Raw genomic sequence first — 13,499 nt, 5'->3', positions numbered from 1 at the left:
CTGATCAACCACGGCAAAGCTCATAACTCTTGCTTTGGATACAAATAAGGGGAACCAACCTTTAGATGCAGCCCTCACTAGAGTAGTACAGTGTAGAGAGAGAAAGAGAATAAAACTAAGTCACTGAGACTTTGGATCAACTATTCCTGAAATCTATATACTTCTCAGATTTCCAGATATATGAGCTAATGTGGCTTAAATTGGGGCTTCTGTTACAACCCAAAACCTCATAAATAATATATGCCCATCAGCAGATGATAATGTATATGCATTTCCAAAACTATATTTGACTTCCTGCATTTCATCCCAGCCCCAAATTCCTTAAGTGGAGTGCATAATCAAGGTAGACAATTTTACTTATGCCAAATGATTTTTTTTCACATCTGAAGTAGACTATGTACCCTAATTTTGAAGCTTGTTTGTAAGTAAGCACTGCACATTCTGACTGCCTCTGATTAGTAAAAGCTCAGAAAGTCATGCAAAACCTGAATTAGATCTGGAAACTGCCTGGTTGGTTCAGCATCAATGAGGCAATCAGACAGGTAAAGCACCTTAACATCCATTAGCCAATGAGTGGGTCAGCAGAAACATAGGAGGTGCCCACAGCCTCTGTTGGCCAGCCTCAAAAGGCTTCTCATCTTTGCTGTTGGATGAAGTTTGGATGAAGTTTACCAGTAGATTTACCTGCCCTTTTCTACCTGTCCATCTTGTTTGGTTTCACATGATTAGTAAGCAGCATTTAATTACAATCTCCCTAAATTAAAGCTATGAAGTAACTTTGCTTCTTCTCATAAGAAACTCAGTCAGAATCATTCAGGTGCCCAGATATGAATAAAAATAAATATGAAGGCAGGAACAAGTGGATAATTCTAGTAACTTTTAAAAGTCTGTTTTTACAAAGCCCAGAATATTCTAGCTGGAAAGGATAAGATGGCAGACCACAAGCTGAGCTAGGAGGTTTTCAGTCATATCAAATCGTACCTAAAAATCTATCATTCAGCTTCATTTATCTGTTAAAATGTATGGAAGTCATACTTTCTATAAATAGCTTAGATCTTAGTGTAATTACAATTACCTATAATGAATGCACTTGGAGACCTATCCTGCAGTCTGAAAAATTGCCACCAGCTGTCATACTGCAGACCCGAAACAATGATATGTGAGTTTAATTCCCTGAAAATAATATCATGAAACTGAAACAATATGACCTCTCAACTCACCAGTGTTGTCTTTAAAAGTTCCATGCAGCCAGTACACAAAGATGTTTGTTCTGATACTGGACACTGTTTTTTAAAAAAAATATTCTATGCTTTTTGAAGAGCATAAAGCCCTTCATATCATTTGATAAGGGGAAGAGAATCTGAGGCATATCCCTAGGGACCACTAAAACCTTATCACATAGCAATCAGCAAGGCTGGTCTTGAGTTCCAAACCTCAATGTAAATACTAGGTTAGCTCATCTCAGAGAGTACCTATATTTGAAGACTAGCAAGTATGATATTGCCATGGTAATAAGTTGCTAGGATACCTCCCAGCAGCCATCTAAACTGACTTTGTTAAACTGTATCACATAGCTTAAGAACTAAGATATGGTTTTATGAGGCTTCCCTGGTAGTTCAGGCCGTAAAGAATCTGCCTGCAATGCAAGAGACCTGGGTTCAATCCCTGGGTCAGGAAGACTCCCTGGAGAAGGGAACAGCGACCCACTCCAGTATTCTTGACCAGAGAATCCCATGCACGGAGCCTGGTGGGCTACACTCCATGGGATCATAAAGAGTTGGACACGACTGAGCGACTAACACACACACAAAGTGACTTACATATTCCTAAAATTTATGCAGAGTGTCCAACTCTTTTGAATAATTTTTCATCTTGAGGTCATGGGTGTTCATGTTTTTCTACAAAACATCTATCTCTGTGCATCCAGAGCAATGTTTCTGAAGAGTTCTCCACCAGAGTCTCTGGGATTTCCTCCCAGGCTGCTGACATTTATCCCACAACTTTTCAGGCCACAGGTAGCAGGTGACAACCATATCAAGGCCACTGCCTGACATCAGTTGTAAGACCCATCCTGACTTCAGAGAGTTTAATGTAAGTCTTAGAATAATGGAAGCAAGGGGGAAGTCAGACTTCTGTCCTCTGCAGACAATCACTGCTGCAAAACTCACCAGGGGAACAGTCCAGGAACTGAACTTGGCTCCTCAGCCTTTTGACAAGGCACCACCCTCTGTGCCTCTCTGGAGATGTTGAAGCCAGTGGCCCCCAATCTTTTTGGCAACCAGGGACTGGTTTCATGGAAGACAACTTTTCCACAGACCGGGGTGAGGGTAAGGAGATAGTTTTAGGATGATTCAAGAGCATTACACTTATTGTGTACTTTATTTCTAATATTATAATCATGAAATAAACATATTAATACAACTCACCATAATGCAGAATAAGGGGTAGTCATGAGCTTGTTTTCCAGCAACTAGAACATCACATCTGGGGGTGATGGCAGAATGGTGAGGAGGGGCTGTAAAAACAGATGAATCTTGGCTCGCTGACCCCCTGCTCACTTCCTGCTGTGCAGTCCAGTTCCTAACAGGCCACAAAACAGTACCGTGGTCCATGGCCTGGGGGTTGGGGACCCCTGGTCTAAGCTGTGACTGGCTTTTCCTGGCAGCCTCATTCCTATCATGCCCACCCCAGAGGGAGAAGAATGAGCTTCAGAACTGGCACTACAGCAGTTGGTGCCAGAGCTCCCAGAGTTCTGGGATCAAGAACTCTGATTTAAATCCTGTCAAATTCACACCTGGATCCCTCTGAAGAGTTCCTGGAGCTGCATGCTGAGTAGGGTAGGCCCACAAGGAGAGTCCTCACACCAATATCCTCTTTTTATAATCAACATTTCTAGACACCAAAGATGGCTGCAAAGCTATCTGCCTCACATGATCTTCTAGAGATTGGTTACTCTCTTATTCAGAGATGGAGTCAGTCTCCCCCCAACTCAAATCTATGTGAGTTTTGTCTTATTTGTGACAAGTAGAACATGGCAGAAATGAAGTTGACTTTTGAGGCTAATTCAGACAAGGCTGTGTGACTTCCATTTGGCTTGCTAGAGCCCTGATGGCCAGGTAAGCAATCCGACCACCCTGAGGTGACCACAGAGGAGCCCAAGACAGTTGCCATAAAAAAGCCTGAGACTGTGTGGGGGAAGAGAGGCCTGGCCAGCCCTCAGCTGCTCAAATTCAGACTGGAGTTGACCACAGCCATGAAAGAGAAAGCAACTGCTATTCCTCTAAGCCACTGCATTTGGGGATGATCTGTTACATGACTGTAGCAAATGGAACCACCCTTTGGGAATGGAGTGTCATTGCCACAGGCGAGTGACTAGCCTAGAACCATTAAGGCCTCCACATGACCACCATAGTTGCCAACAAAGGTCCATCTAGTCAAGGCTATGGTTTTTCTGGTAGTCATGTTTGGATGTGAGAGTTGGACTATAAAGAAAGCTGAGCACCGAAGAATTGATGCTTTTGAACTATGGTATTGGAGAAGACTCTTGAGAGTCCCTTGGACTGCAAGGAGATCCAACCAGTCCATCCTAAAGGAAATCAGTCCTGAATATTCATTGGAAGGATTGATGCTGAAGCTGAAACTCCAATACTTTGGTCACCTGATGCAAAGAACTGACTCCTTGGAAAAGACCCTGATGCTGGGAAAGACTGAAAGTGGGAGAAGGGGATGACAGAGGATGAGATGGCTGGATGGCATCATTGACTCAATGGACATGAGTTTGAGTAAACTCCAGGAGTTGGTGATGGACAGGGAAGCCTGGCGTGCTGTAGTCCATGGGGTCGCAAAGAGTCAGACATGACTGAGTGACCGAACTGAGCTGAACTGAACTGATGACCACCAAGAACAGTGACACCAGGGAAAGACTTGGAGCTCAGTGACCACTATTTTCAGTTGCTTCCTGCTCACAGAGCTTCAGTGACCCTCTCCATTCCTTCTTCTCTTCATCACTCCTAAGTCCCAGGATGGAAAATTTAGATCACTTGTCATCTATTGCATACAAAGGGAATAATTTGAGCTAGCACTAGAAGCTTAAAAAGGTCAAACGGATGAAAGCTCATACCCTATGTAATTAAACCCTGGCCTTCACTTTGGGTTCCACCATCCTGGGATTGGGGGCTTCAGGGGGTAGGAGGTGGTGACAAGTCCTGCCCGGCTTCCACCACTAAAATAGCAAGAGTGTTCAGACAGCAACATAAGGCAGGACCAGGCCTCTTGGGATCTGAATCTTATGCAACTTGGGGAATGTTTTTTAGATAAAAAAAGAAACCAAAATTATAAAAAGAAAACCAAAGGAGATATTGATATAGGATGTAAAATCACAACAAATTATAACTTTAAAAAGCTAAAAAATATCACAAACATGACAAAATCTAGGGGAAAAAAATATAAGTTAATCACCTGACATGCTTTTATAGTATTCTTTCCTACTTATAAGAGGGTGGATATCCCTTTATTCCATTTTATACTATTATTTTCTACACAGTGTAAGGTAAATTCACCTAGTCCAGAAGATCAGGACTAGAGACTGCTTCCATTAGGGAGTGACATTAAAAATAAGAAAGGATTGACGTTAATGAGGCAACATGTGCAGGTGGGAGGCGGAGCTGGGGCGGGGGTGGAGGGATGGGAAGGGGCATGGCCCGGGGAAGCGGGTGAGTGTCCCATTGCAAGAAGCCTGAGGTGGAGATGGCTTTCTGATCTCTGGTGCGTCAGAGGATGAGAAACGAGAGAGGAGGTGATCAAAATGCAGGGGAAATACCTCCATGGAACATTATGCAGCCATTAAAAGGGATTCTGTGGGGTCTACACAGCAACATGGAGCAAAGCCTTGGGGGAAAATTGCAGGCATGAATTTCGACAAGAAAGTACAGCCACGTGAAGAATTGTGGAATCTCACCAACAAGGTCCCTAGTGGAACAAAGAGTAAGTTTGAGTCCCTAGTCCTTTTTCCCACCTGTGGGGGGCGTGGACTGTTTGCGCTGCGCAGCGTCCCTGCCCCCTCCCTCGGGAACCTGCTGCATCCCCCCCCCCACCCCAGCCACGGCCCCGGAGCCCGGCCGCCGGTCAGGTTCTCAGTCCAGGCGCCGCCCGGAGGGGCCAGGTGAGCACGTGACTTTCTCATTTGGGGCTGAAGAACTTTCGTTCCCCCCTTGGCTCAGCAAGCGGACCCAGCAGCCTCAATCCCTTCCTTGTTTCTTTAGACTCATTTGGGTCCCGTTTCTGTAAACTCACAAGAAAAAAAGCAGTTTCGCTCTTATTCCTTTAACCCGTCACTTTATAAGCAAAATACATACACATTTTAGAAGGTTCAGGTAAAGAAGAAAGGTTCAGAGGGTTGCTCTCTGTCATTTATTCCAGTTTTATCACGTTGTGCTCAGAGAACGTGACATGTACTCGGTCATTTCAGAGGTGTTACAGACTGGATAGGATTTACTGGAGGTTTTCTAAGGCCCAGTCAATGAGTAATTTGGTAAATGTTTATTTATTTTTTTCTTTTTCTTTTTTTCATTTATTTTTATTAGTTGGAGGCTAATTACTTTACAATATTGTAGTGGTTTTTGTCATACATTGACATGAATCAGCCATGGATTTACATGTGTTCCCCATCCCGATCCCCCCTCCCACCTCCCTCCCCATCCCATCCCTCTGGGTCTTCCCAGTGCACCAGCCCTGAGCACCCATCTCATGCATCCAACCTGGGCTGGTGATCTGTTTCACCCTTGATAATATACATGTTTCAATGCTGTTCTCTCAGAACATCCCACCCTCGCCTTCTCCCACAGAGTCCCAAAGTCTGTTCTGTACATCTGTGTCTCTTTTTCTGTTTTGCATATTGGGTTATCGTTACCATCATTTTAAATTCCATATATATGCGTTAGTATACTGTATTGGTCTTTATCTTTCTGGCTTACTTCACTCTGTATAATGGGCTCCAGTTTCATCCATCTCATTAGAACTGATTCAAATGAATTCTTTTTAATGGCTGAGTAATATTCCATTGTGTATACGTACCATAGCTTCCTTATCCATTTGTCTGCTGATGGGCTAATTTGGTAAATGTTTAAAGGTAGATTCTCTCCCTCAGTCAACAGAGTTCAGGATTTATCTTTTAGGCAAAGTATATTATTCTGTCAGACTTCGTGCCAAAGTTTTTTATCTGGAATATGGAGAGAACATAATAGTGTCTCTATCTGATGTGGCTGGGCTGTTACAGATGTTAATACATGAAAAGAGCTGAGAATAGTGTCCACAACACAGTAAGTGCTTACACAGTAAGCATGCTTAATTGTTGCCATCACGGTCATTATTTTTATATCCTAGATTCTGTACTTAAGTGGAATTTTTGTCTGCCAAGGATTAAGGAACTGGGTTTGTGGCTTCCCCGTCATTTCCTGTTGATTTCTCCTTGTATTTTCCATAGATTTCCTGTATGCAATCTGAAATTCATGGGATCATAGTGCATAAAATCTTAATTAAAGAATCCTTGTGTGATTTTAAGCTGATAGAAATCTAGCCCCTTAAACACTTTCCTCCACGCTGCCAGCTGTTTATGTCTTACCCCATCTTTCCTCTTAGTCCATGTTTTCCTCAAATTTCCTGAGCAAAACTGCCTCTGTGGGTTGGGATCAGTTTTCTGGAGCAGGCTCTTTATTATTTACTGCTGGTGTTCGTGCGCCTTTATGAACAGATGCATGTTATCTCCTGTTTACTTCAGTGAATTAGAGGTGGTTTTTTCACTCCTTTGCCCTCAAACAAGCACAGGTTGACTCATCTGCTCTCCCCTCCCTGTTAATCCCAACTCTGCCTATATCCTTACCTGGAACGAGTCCTGGACAACTGGATGTTGTGAACTGATCAGTCTGTCCTTCAGCAGCCAGAAGAGCCTGGGGGTCCAAGGCTATGGGTAAGTTGCCCTCCCTAGAGTTTTTCCAAAGGCTGTTTTTGTTTTTGTTTTTTTTTACTGAAAACCCCACCAAAGTCATCTGAGTGGAAGGAGAGAAATCCTTGCCACTGTCTCTGCGAGGAATGCCTGTGGAGGGTAACAGGACTGGTGGGGAGCAGGGGTGAGATGCCCACAAGACAGCCTCCTTTCTCTGCTTTCAGGCTTCTGCCTGGCTGCCTTTACCTAGAGGGAATCTGAAGTTTCCCTTTCCTACATCCGCCTCCCTCAGAATCAGATAGAAGTAGGGGAATGGGGGGTGGTGGGGAAGGGACGAGGCCATGCGGTTTCTCTTCCTGGGAGTTTTCCGTGACCTTAGGGCCACGGTGGATGTTTCTCTATGCCATGTCCTTCCTCCTCAGAAGTGAATGTGTTTTAGGTATAATCCCCCACCTCCTGCTCTCTGCCCATCTCTAAGGCAGGTCAAAGTCCAGCATTCATTAGTTGGGCTCAAATTCTGTTGCCATTCACTAATTTCATCAGTTTCTCTAGTTTATTTTTCCTCCTGTTCATTTTTCTGTGTGGAGGAAAGTGTTTGGGGGAAAAAAGTACCCTGTGCCATTAAAGTCACAGGCACCTCTTCCCACATCTGCGTGTCAGCCCTGGTCTGGTTCACTCAGAAGCCTTTGGGCTGAGCAACCAGGAAGGTGGCGGGCACTCTCCTCAAACATTTCTGATCAAAGCAGCAGCTCTACCAGAAACTTGATCACACCATGTTTCTGCAAATGACTCAAATTTAGGTCTCAACACATCCAAAATTACCTTCATTCCACCCCCTCCAAAAGCTCATGTGATTCCCTCTCAGCTCTGCCGGGCTTTTCCTTCATCCATAATTTCAACTGCACAGTCAAAGCTATAGCTTTTCCAGTGTCATGTACAGATACGAGAGTTGGACCATAAAGAAGTGTGTGTGCGTTTAGTCACTCAGTCTTGTCTGACTCTTTGCAACCCCATAGACTGCCAGGCTCCTCTGTCCATGTAGATCCTCCAGGCAAGAATACTGGAATGGGTTGCCATGCTCTCCTCCAGGGGATCTTCCCAACACAAGGATCAAACCCAGGTCTCCTGCATTGCAGGCGACTTCTTTACCATCTGAGCCATCAGGAAAGCCCAGGAATACTGGAGTGGGTAGCCTATTCCTTCTCCAGGGGATCTTCCCAACTCAGGAATCAAACCAGGGTCTCCTGCATTGCAGGTGGAATCTTTGGTTGAGTGCCAAAAAATTGATGCTTTGGAATTGTGATGCTGGATAAGATTGTTGAGAGTCCTTTGGACAGCAAGGTCAAATCAGTCAATCCTAAAGGAAATCAACCCTGAATATTCATTGGAAGGACTGATGCTGAAGCTGAAGCTTCAATACTTTGGCCACCTGATGTGAAGAGCTGACTCTTTGGAAAAGACCCTGATGCTGGGAAAGATTAAGGGCAAGGAGAGAAGGTGGTGACAGAGGATAAGGTTGAATGGAATTACTGACTCAAAGGACATGAGTTTGAGCAAACTCAGGAAGATAGTGAAGGACGGGGAAGCCTGATATGCTGCAGTTCATTAGGTCACAGCCAGACACGACTTGGTGACTGAACAATAATTTGAACAACTTAAGACACCAACTGAAAAGTCACCTGAGTCCTCTCTCTGTCCTCCAGCCAGCCCATCAAGGGCTTGTCAATGCTGCTGCCATCTCTCAAGCATCCCCACTTCTCCACCTCCTCTGCCATCCGGGCCCAGATCAGCACCACTTCCCACACCCCTCCTACCCTCTCCAGGCCTCGTTCCACACTCCTCACCCATGACCACGGACTGTGAGCCCCTGCACGTCTGGTTCCTGCTTTACTTTCCCTTGCTTACTTTATTTCTTTTTTTTTTTTTAAGTATTTATTTGGCTGTGTCAGTTCTTAGTTGCAGCATGTGGGATCTTTCATTGTGGCACTTGGGCTTAGCTTCCACGCAGCATGTGGGATCTTCCTGGACCAAGGTTCGAACTTGAGTCCCCTACATTGACTGGTGATTCCCACCCACTGGACCACCAGGGAGGCCCCTCCCCTTGCATACTTTAGTCTAATTATACTGATCCTTTCAATTCCCCAGACCATGCTCTGGTAAAGAAGGCTGCAACTTCTTGGCATCACCCCCTGCCACCCTCAATTGAGAAGTGGAGTCTCATTTCCTACCTTTGTTTTAGGATAGCTTGCCAAGATTCCTTCCTCCTCAGGGCCTTAATATCCAGAAGCCTCTCCCCACAGTCCTCTCTGGCTCCATCCTTCAACCTAAATGCTCTTCAGAGGCCCTTCCACACCACCTCAACTAAAAGTGAAAATAACAAGGTGGAACCTGCAGCTGTCCTTTATTTCCTTCTTAATGTTGTTCAGTTGCCCAGTCGTGTCAGACTGTGTGACCTCATGGACTGCAACACGCCAGGCCACCCTGTCCCTCACCCTCTCCCAAAGTTTGTCCAATTTCATGTCTCTTGCATCAGTGATGCCATCCAGCCATCTCATCCTCTGAAGCCCTCTTCTTCTGCCCTCAATCTTTCCCAGCATCAGAGACATTTCCAATGAGACAGCTGTGCACATCAGATGACCAAAAGACTGGAGCTTCAGCTTCAGCATCAGTCCTTCTGAGTATTCAGGGTTGAGTTCCCTTAAGATTGACTGGTTTCATACAGACAGACATAAATAAAACAAGCAAATAAGCATCATAATCTATTGTATCTTCCTCTTTAGAGCAGGGGTTGGCAACCTGTGGCCCACACCTTTTTAAGTGTTTTTTTTTTATGGTTGTACTGGAACAGTCACACCCATTGTCCATTGCTACTTCTGCCATGGCAGTTATGCAGTTGCTACAAATGCCATGTATCCTACCCAGCCTCAGATACCTACCATTTGGCTCTTTAAATATCCTGGCTGCACAGAGAGTAAAATCTTTGGCTCTTTCATCCTTAGATCAATAGTACCCAATACAGTTAGTTGGTTGAAGGGATTGAAGAACTTTGAAGCCCGGCTATAGCCCTTCTCTACTAGGGGGATGTTGCAGCAGGGCATGGCCAGCTCCCTTCACTGTCCTCAGAGTCTAAGGGGTCCCAAGTGAAAACCCTGGAGGAGATGCACCAGAACCCAGGAGTCTTAAGTCCAAGGTCAGTCCAAGGAGGCCAAACACTTTCCTCATCCCTTCTGCTCAGGTTCAGAAGAGGACAGGGGGTAGGTTAGGGCCTCTACCACCTTTTGGGGGATACTGCTCTGACCAACCCCTTAGGCAAGGATGAGACCATACTTTCAAGGGGAAAAACAGGTCCCTCTTCTTCTCTGCTTTCTCTGACAAGTATGGGCTGGACTAGACCCTGGGAACAGCCAGGTAGGAATGTGGAGAAAGACTCTCCCTGGTTCAGAAGCTCCTCCCGAGTAAGGAAGTGGGTATGCTGATATGCCACTTCCTGCTTAAACTGGACATCACAAGGGATGGGGGGAGGCATCAGCTTATGTGTGTCCTTAGCGGCTCAGCTGTGTCTGACGCTTTGTGACCCCATGGACTGTAGCCCGCCAGGTTCCTCTGTCCATGGGGATTCTCCAGCCAAGAATGCTAGAGTGGGTTGCCATGCTGTCCTCCAGGGGATTTTACCAACCCAAGGATAGAACCCAGGTCTCCCACATTGCCCGCGGATTTTTCCTGTCTGAGCCACCAGGGAAGCATGTGCACAAATATAAAGAAAAGAGGCAGGCTCTGAGAATCTGCCAGGCCCCCGGGATGAGCTGCAGATTTTTGCTATTGATGCCATGAGTCACCACGGGGTCCTCTGCTTAGAACACATTACATACTCTTTTAATCTGTTATCATCCATCAAGCCCAGGCCCAGAAGAGAAAACATTCCCTTTTTCCTCCCTGCCTCCCCAGTACAAAGGCCCTGATCTCAGGCAGGTTTCATGGGTCCATGGAGGGGTGCCTCTAGGGAGGAGCTGAAATCTTAAGGCGTGCAAAAGAGCCAGGTTCCAGCAGTCCCAGGTTCTGGATGGCTTCCAGCAGCTGTTCCCGTGCATTTCCAATAAAGGTATTCTCCAGGAAGGCAGGCAGGCCTCCCACACCATCCCGCAGGGTATACAGGGGCACCCGCACCAGGCCCAGCACCTGAGAAAGGAAGGAGACAGGAGACTCTGGAAATTCAGGGAGCTCATCCCAGCCAGATCTTTCTAGATCAGAGGCCTGAGCATGCACACCTCTGGGGACGTAGAGGGCACAGGTCTTTGTAGACAAATAACCCAGGTCATGCTATATACATCTCACAAATGCCAACCCTTCCCACACCACCTTAGTGGCTCCCACCTCCAAAACGCATGCTACATCAGTCGTTCTCAAAATTTGGTACCCAAAGCAGCCACAGCACTATTTAGGAACTTTTGAAAAATTCAAATTCTCATGTCTTTCTCCCCTCCCCAGCTGAGCAATTATGGGAGTGGGGTCAATAATCACTGTTTTAGTAAGCCTCTTAGATGATCCTGATTAGCATATACAATCTATCCCTCTCTCCCCTAGCCTAAGTGCCAAAGTTTTCCAAAAAACAGGCAAGAAAAAATAGGGCCTAAAGTGCCAAGTCTGCCATTATAAAGTGGTAGCAGAAGAGTGACTTAGGTTTTAGAAGAGTTTTAGAAAGGCAATGCAGAGGCCTGCAAGCAGGGGAGAGGGCAAGATCTTTGCAGGGAGGCCAGGATGGCTGTAACTAATCACCCAGACCCCAGTACACGAGCAAACAGCGGGGACAGGCCTTCCGGGGCTGGAGGAGGCGGGGTGGGGTCCTGGGCTGGCCCCACCTCCAGCCCGTGGTCTCGGGCGCGCGGCGCGCCCATCTCCACCGCAGTCAGCTGCTCCAGGGACAGGAGCTTAGTGTAGAAGTGCGCCACAACGCGCGGCCGGGACCCAGCGTGGGAGCTGCGGTAGTCAGCGCGCTCCACGCGAAAGGCGGCCGCAGCCTCGCCCAGCTCCTCGCCCAACTCGCGATTCAGCCCGTCCTCCAAGCTGCCGTCGCGCAAGTCCACGAAGCCGCCAGGGAAGCCCAGGCGCCCATCAAAGCGCATCTGCATCTGTGGAAGAGGGAAGCTGGGATGCCCGGGGACGCCCAAGGCGGCTTGGCCGCGGGGCGGGGGCGGGCGGTGGCCGGGAGCGCCCCCTCCTCACCAGCACGGCGTAGCGTAGCGGAATGCGACCAAAGAGCAGCCCTGGGTCCGGTGCGTAGAGCAGCGCGTGGCACGCGTGCCGCCAGCCCGGCCCCAGTTGCAGGGCCTCCGCCAGCTCAAGCCTACGCATGCCGGCCATGGCCTGCCTTCCCCAGCTCTGCGGTGCGGAAGGCCCAGGGCAGGCGTGGGCCACCAGAACCAATCTCTGCAGGGCCCGGGGCGGGGTGCGGTGGCACGGACCAATCCCTGCAGGGCCCGGCGGCCAGGGCCAATCCCTGCGGGGCTCGGGCGGGACGCGGAAGCGGCGGCAGCCAATCAGAGTGGGACCTGCGGGGAAGGCGAAGGCCCAGTGGGGCATCGGGAAAGTGGCACCGGGCCGGGGCGGGGGCTGCGGAGTGGCGGGATCCTGGACGCGGGAGCCCCGTGATAGTGCAGCAGTCACAGTCTGCCTTCAGGGTACTTCACCAGTGCTGGGACTGCTGAGTCGTGCGCAGAGGTTTTCTGCCTGAGTAGAGTTTAAGTATCTAATTAGGGACAGGGATGCGTCCTGGGAGCCACACCTGGTTAGTCTAGATGGTTCCCCTGGCCTGCGGTGGGAAGGAAATAGAGCAGAATTGGCTCAGAGCCTCGACCTATCCTGTACAGTGGGGACAGAGATGGGTTTAAGAGCCGTCCTGAGGGTGGTACTGCAGGGACTCAGTAGCTGATTGAGTGGGTGGGGAGGGATGCTTTGCCAGGGTGATGGCAGGGTTTCCGGTCTGGATGGATGGCGCTGTCACTTTCTGGGAAGGGTATTATAGGATGGGGTGTGGGGGTGTAGTTCTGGTTAAGACTTGGGGGTGGCGGTAAGTGGTGGATAGAATGGACAGGACCCCAAGATTTTCCTGGAAAGGGTGAGGAGAGGGCTGTGCTTGAAACCCTGTGGGCGCAGGAAGGAGAGAGAGCAAGAATCAGCCATAGGTAGAAGTGTCCAAGGCTTTCCAGGCTCAGACCATTGAAGGAAGGAAGGTGAGGAACAGCACACCCCCAGAACTGGGGGCTCCTCAGGGCCTGATGCTGAGTGAGGAACAGGGGTTCAGGATCCCTCATCCTAAGCCTCCCCAGCTTTTTTCAGGCCCTACATTCTATGTAGGTTCTCTCTTCATCAGCAGTCAGTATTTGTTACACAAAGGATAGGAGGAGTCAGCTTCTTGAGAGAGGCTGGGCTTGGAGTCACAGCCTGTAAATGACAGCATGTAGTAAGAAAAAGCCCAAGAACCCTCCCAGACACAGGTTGGCTTTAGCAAAAGTCAGTCAACTCTCTCTGTTAAGTAGACAGTATACCAACCTATTGGGCTTCC

At 47.8% G+C, this 13,499-nt stretch overlaps 1 protein-coding gene across 1 annotated transcript; it reads right to left on the bottom strand.

The window, feature by feature from the left end:
- Positions 1-10,791: 10,791 nt before the first annotated feature.
- On the bottom strand, positions 10,792-12,331 carry NUDT16 (nudix hydrolase 16). Its single transcript, XM_061167588.1, has 3 exons — positions 12,161-12,331; positions 11,797-12,066; positions 10,792-11,116 (listed from the first exon to the last, which is right to left on the bottom strand). Exons 1-3 carry the CDS (start codon positions 12,296-12,298, stop codon positions 10,937-10,939), a joined length of 588 nt encoding a protein of 195 aa, XP_061023571.1. The 5' UTR covers positions 12,299-12,331; the 3' UTR covers positions 10,792-10,936.
- Between the last annotated feature and the right edge of the window lie 1,168 nt (positions 12,332-13,499).

Source organism: Dama dama, chromosome 19 (assembly GCF_033118175.1).
Source record: "Dama dama isolate Ldn47 chromosome 19, ASM3311817v1, whole genome shotgun sequence".
NCBI classification, from domain to species: Eukaryota; Metazoa; Chordata; class Mammalia; order Artiodactyla; family Cervidae; genus Dama; species Dama dama.
Note: the sequence above shows the minus strand (reverse complement) of the source record. Positions and strands in the feature narration are given on the sequence as shown.

Bases quoted from the DNA above. Each gene is read 5' to 3' on its own strand.
- NUDT16 (XM_061167588.1), bottom strand. From the start codon at position 12,298: ATGGCCGGCATGCGTAGGCTTGAGCTGGCGGAGGCCCTGCAACTGGGG. The intron at 12,067-12,160 runs GTGAGGAGGGGG...CCTCTTCCACAG, and splicing joins CGCTACGCTACGCCGTGCTG to ATGCAGATGCGCTTTGATGG. The intron at 11,117-11,796 runs GTGGGGCCAGCC...TTCCTTTCTCAG, and splicing joins CCCGAGACCACGGGCTGGAG to GTGCTGGGCCTGGTGCGGGT.